The 5,762-nt window shown below is 36.1% G+C and overlaps 1 protein-coding gene across 1 annotated transcript; it reads left to right on the top strand.

The window, feature by feature from the left end:
• Window positions 1-301: 301 nt before the first annotated feature.
• Window positions 302-2,249, top strand: GCK72_012437 (uncharacterized protein; the record flags this gene model as incomplete). The annotated part of the gene is made up of 4 exons (XM_053729114.1): window positions 302-644; window positions 694-1,006; window positions 1,058-1,265; window positions 2,022-2,249. The coding sequence occupies 4 exons, from the start codon at window positions 302-304 to the stop codon at window positions 2,247-2,249; spliced, it is 1,092 nt and encodes a 363-aa protein (XP_053583886.1).
• Window positions 2,250-5,762: the final 3,513 nt, after the last annotated feature.

Below are 5,762 nucleotides of genomic sequence, written 5' to 3'. Positions count from 1 at the left end.
CCGTTTACCTTTACCCATTCCTTTATCCTTTATCCTTTATCCTTTATCCTTTATCCTTTATCCTTTATCCTTTACCTTTCCAGGCATTACCTTTTTTAAAGGATTTTCTTCACAGTTGTTGGCGAAATTTGATGGTTCTGGAATGCCCGGTTTCGCCCCAAAAAATTCCGTTTCCGAATTCCGTCTTCCACCTTCCGTATTTCCGCGTTTCGTTCTTCGGCGCCTCAGAAATGTTTGATTCTCAATGTCGTCTCCTCCTTACTTCCTGTTTCTTTCCCACTCTCTAATTTCCATTTCCAGAATGCAGTCTGAAATGCGCATGCCCAAACAAGAGCCCGTCGCTCGTCCACTCTGGGAAGAACTTCCGGTACCACCACACGTCGTCCTTCCTTCTCTGCCAATTGAGAATCCCGGTGCGCACATGACAATGCCTCAGTACCTGTTCGCAATTCAAGCTCCAAATGTGCAGGAGCAAAAGTGGGCAACTGTTGTCTCCAGAAACAGTAAGCAGTTGCTCGAGTGGATCATTCTGGATTCCAGCACCAAACATCCAATGGAAGGTGCCAAGAATAGAGCGAATATTCACAAATGGTACTGCACAACGGCAGTTTCAGTGTATAAAAGAACAGGACTCGTCGTGCATCGTAAGTTATATTATTATTATTTTTCTTATAAATTAATGTATTTTTTCAGCCTCAATCATAAGGGATTGCCTCCGATCCGCAAAGCAGCACCTCTACAACCGCCTTCTGAAGCATATCAAAACGGATAAGTTATCCCCAAAGGAGGTGGAGGAGAAGCTGTGGGCGTGGCCAACGTATCCCTTTGTAAAACCCTTCCGCACGGAGAAGATGGAAAAGAAAATGAGATCGGCAAATCTTGTTGATGAAAATGGAGCCCCAATTGTCATTGATCTCGGAGAGGATGATAGTGACGACGATGACGATGAGGACCTCATACCACCAGCACCCGCCACACCAGCACCCGCCACACCAGCATCTGTTAAGTAAGTTTTCCTCTTTTTTTCCTATTTTCCATAAAAACCACAAATCTTCAGACCCACATTGCCTCTGAACGCCATCAAGGCGGAGTACTACTCAGCTACACCGGTCAAACGTCGACAAGTTGAAGTTGTGCCAGATCAATCAACAATAGCCACTTCGTATCTCCCTGCGACAATGCCAAAAGCATCGTTTGTTTTCATTCCCGCCGATCAGACCATGGACACATCTGGACCAATGGAGCCAGATTCTTCGGCGTCTGTTGTAAGTTATCCAAACCATACTTGTCAACCGCGTAACTCGCTACAAACTGAGTCGTGTGAGCTGAAAAATATACCAAAATGTAGCTCTCACCGAGAACTATGTCTGTGACCCACCTACGGGTCGCATAAACATCTGTTAATGCACCCCGAGTCGGGATAAAGTGCCGCTTTCTAACCCGGCCCGCGGTACATTAACGATTAGTCACCAGCATTTTCGTATAATTGTCAGCATAGTTGTACGGAATGCCATTTTCCGAAAAACCGGAATCCGGAACCGGAATGAAGTTTTTCAAATACCGGAATCCGGAACCGGAACCGGAATGTCAAAAAAACCCGGAATTCCGGAATTTCGGAATCCGGAATCCGGAATGATTCGATAAATTTGATAGACCAAGTCATTTTTTTGAGTGTTTTTAATTATATATAAAATTTAAAACTACTTTCGAGGTTCAAACCCGAAAAAGAAGTAATGCAGTTGTCTTTAAAACTCAAAAAAAATTTTAAACTTAAACTTCAGGTTTCCGGAAAAAAATTCAAACAACCGGAATCCGGAATCGGAATGAAAATTTTCATTTTTCAGAATCCGGAATCCGGAATCGGAATGCAAATTTTCATTTTCCGGAATCCGGAATCCGGATTTCGGACAAATATGTTTTTCAGCTCATATAACTCAGCTTGTTTCGCGCCGGCCCTTTTCGGTTCGGTTGACAACTATGCTCCAAACATTAGAATCATATGTCCAATTTTTAAATTTCAGAACCCAGCTCCATCGGAACAGGATCTCCAAGACTTTGAAGCAGATATGATGGCGATTCATCGTGATGTAATGCGGAAAGCCAGAAAGGATCCGAAAAAGATGGACCTGATCCGCGCGGCACACGCCCAGATGATGGCTGAAATCAACACCACCAAAACTAACGATCTCGGAGAGATGTTCATGAATGTGGGCAGAAGAAATTTGGGAAATGTCTTCAATACCGACTAATTTTCTTCTGATAACACCTTATTTGTAGCGCCTATCCATGATTTCCTTGCTTTCACTTTCTCCTATTGAGATACTCAATTAATCTCTGTATTTTGTGCATTCCCTTTAATTCATAATAGTTTTATTCGGTTGATGGGGCTTTCAACTTTCTTTACCCGCCCCGCCCTTCTTCTTATTTTTTTAATTGCCGGTTTCTTCCAATTTTTATTTGTGGTTTTTCTCAAGTTTTGCATTCTGACTTTTTCAAATTCTCTAAACTCTCCTTATAATTATGTACATAATTAATTGATTACAAGTTCCTCGATGAATAAATCCAAGTTTCTTTTTCAAGTTGATGATTTTTTTCTCACTACAAAACTGGAAACTTTTAAAGACAGGTAAACTTAAGTTTTTGAATACCTGTGTAATTTTGGGAATACACATTAAATTCTCCAAAACTTCATTTTTAGAAGATACGTTATTCAAATCATTGCTGATACAGCAAACTGATATATGTTAAAGAGACATTGAGCTTCACTGAGTGTTTCTCAAACTTTCATTATATTAGCTCGGCACAGTTCTTACAACTGCGCTCCACCGAAATGACCTTGAAAAATGTCTCTTTTTCTCCGAGTCTCTCAATTTCGCACACAATTTTCTTCGGTTTCAGTAGAGCGCGGTTGTTAGAAGCGTACCGTGCTAATACGGAAAATGCAAGGAAAAGTTATTGGTTCCTTGTTCCTGCTTTTATAACGGAAAGTGATAATGAAACTTACTGTTTCTCAAAACTATTTTCTCACTTTAAAAAAATAATTTATGTTTATTCCGAGGTTTCACCTGTAGATTGCAATGAGAAACGCGAAACTATTTTTTTCTCACATCGGAGTGTAAAAGTTGTGTCACAAATGTTGCAAATGACAATCAGTTTATAGAGCCGCAAGCTCTAGTTTTTCTAAAATATGAAATGCTCAAAATTTTTTTTATTGATTTTGAACTACAATAATAGCTAGATAAAGAAATCAAAAAAACGGGAGTAACTTTATAGTTTTAGGTATTTTAACATCAAGTTACAAGAAAAGAAATGCTCTTAATATTGTTTAGAGAATATTTACATTGGGTAACTCGAAGGCTTCGAGACGTTGAAATTTCTGAACTATTGTTATTCAAAATATTCCTGATGCATCGAACTGACATAATTTAGAAATTAATTGACTTTTAGTGCCTCATAGATTTTATTGGCTCATAATGACTCATAGGTGTATTTTAGTGACTCATGGCCTTATGTGAAAATCTTTTAAAAATCTGGTTCGCGTTAACGAAATTTACTGTTTTCTCAAAGTTATTTCCTTATTTTAAACAATGAAGTCATGTTATGTCCAAGTAATGTTCTGATTGTCAGAATTGCATTTATGAGATTAACTCTATTTCGTTGTGAAAATGATTTCATATTCTGTCTCCATCAAGTTTCTTTATCTTCTTTTATTGTGCACAACAGCTGTGTTAGTTATTATTGCTGAATTTATCGGCATTTTGCTCATTCTTCAATTTTCTTTCCCGATGTGCGCATATCATAATAATTTGAGTCAAAAGATTACATTGTATAGAGTTTTTCTTTTTTTTTCACAGAAAACTGTGACAGTGAAATTTTATAAAGCCAACTGATAATAATAAAGTACAAACTAATTCTAGATTGAGAATTCAAAAAAGGCAAAAAACTTTATTTTCATACCCAAGGGATATGAAATGAACACTATTTTCTCATGTTTCACCCTACACAGAAATTATTTAATGTAAAATCACATTAATCCTAAATCAATTCGATTTCAAGAACAGTTTACAAGTGAAAAGACATATATTTAATCAAAACTAGAAAGAAAGTGTGTTTTTTAAAAAATAAGAATTTACGTTTCACTTAGTCACCAACTTCCCTCCACCAATTTACTGGTGTTCCTTTTGTCAAATCGCGAGACAATTCCAGCATACTATTCTGGCAATCCTGAAAGCTGCACAATGGTTACTGAATAACATACTTTGGAAACATGAAATTTTTTACTGAAACAACATTTTGCAAACTTCAAAATCTGTTTCACGACGTCGATGATTCTGCTGATCTTCAATAGAACGAAATTCTGTTGCCGGTCTTAGTAGTCATAGTTAGCTGAAGTTATTGATATGAAAGTTTTTCAATTGAAACAGACAACCTATCAAATCATTGATTCAAAGTGGAATTCAATACTGTTTCAAGAAACCGATAATGTTCTATTGTACCATCAACTATAATTTTTTCAGCTGTTCATTTTTTGTTAAAAAAAATACCATAGCATTGAGTCTATGCTTCCATTAAATCATGTGTCCTGAAGTGTTTTTTAAAAAGTATTAATCGGTTTCAAATTACCAAGAAATCATTGTATAGGTCTCACTATTATTAATGATTTAGTTCGAATGACAATGAGAATCATTTTTTGAATTTATTTGTATGAAATTTGAATTAATTTTTATCAAAAACAGCAGAAAGATTCAGAAAAAAAGAATTCATCAATTTATTAACAAAAAAACAAATATTGACAAAAAAAATTAGAAACATTTTTTTTTAGTTATCAATAAATACGGAAATTATTCATTGAAACACTCTGCATTAGTCGGCATTATTGCTCCCCGACAATAAATACCTCTTTAAAGACAAGTACTGAATACAGACGTCCAAACTTTGGACTAAACAAAAAATAATTGTTGAACGTTTCAAGAAAACCATAAAACGTCTCATAAAGCAATACATCAATCATGCTGTCTCTTTGTTTGATATTTGATATTTTTATTTAACTATTTAAGTATACAATAAATGTCACTGGAGGTCAGGTAAAGTCCCTCACGAGACTAAACCTGAGAAAAGGAAACCGGGAAATAAGGAGACTTATATAATATGTGTAGGGCAAGGGGGAAGGAGAATAAGAAAAAATTGTTATTGTTGTAATGTGGGTAGTTGTGGAGGCAAAAACAGGAGTAAGCACGGATGGTTCTTTCGTAGTGTCTCAAAAAGTTTTGTAATCCATAAGAAACATTTCCACCATGATTTCTACCGTATTCACATCTTTCTCATTGTGGAGAACATTTAAACTCCGCAGATTTAATGAAAACAAATAACACTGTTTCAATTCTTCGGGAAATAAGAATACAGTTTTGAATTAATTCGATCCGAAGATCGTCAAGAGGGCTATTTCAAGAAACTATTATTTTGATGGTTCCTTTCAGAAAAAATAGCGCTCCATCAAGATGTATGTAGCTGCGATTACTGTTTTTATAAATCTCCACATGATTGCACAACACTTTCAGTTATTGTGGAGCTAGTATAATAGTACGGTCTGTAATACAAAATACTAAAAGAAAACGTTGAAGTATAGAGGATTTCTTTCAATGAAGTTAGACGTTTAAAAGGCATGTACGTACATAAACTAACGGGAAAGGAGAAAATAGCCAGAATCTTATTTTTGTGGGAAAGTTACAATTTCAAAAAAGACATATAAGTTGTATCAACGG

Source organism: Caenorhabditis remanei, chromosome IV (genome assembly GCF_010183535.1).
Source record: "Caenorhabditis remanei strain PX506 chromosome IV, whole genome shotgun sequence".
NCBI lineage: Eukaryota > Metazoa > Nematoda > Chromadorea > Rhabditida > Rhabditidae > Caenorhabditis > Caenorhabditis remanei.
This window is presented reverse-complemented; position numbering and strand designations above follow the sequence as displayed.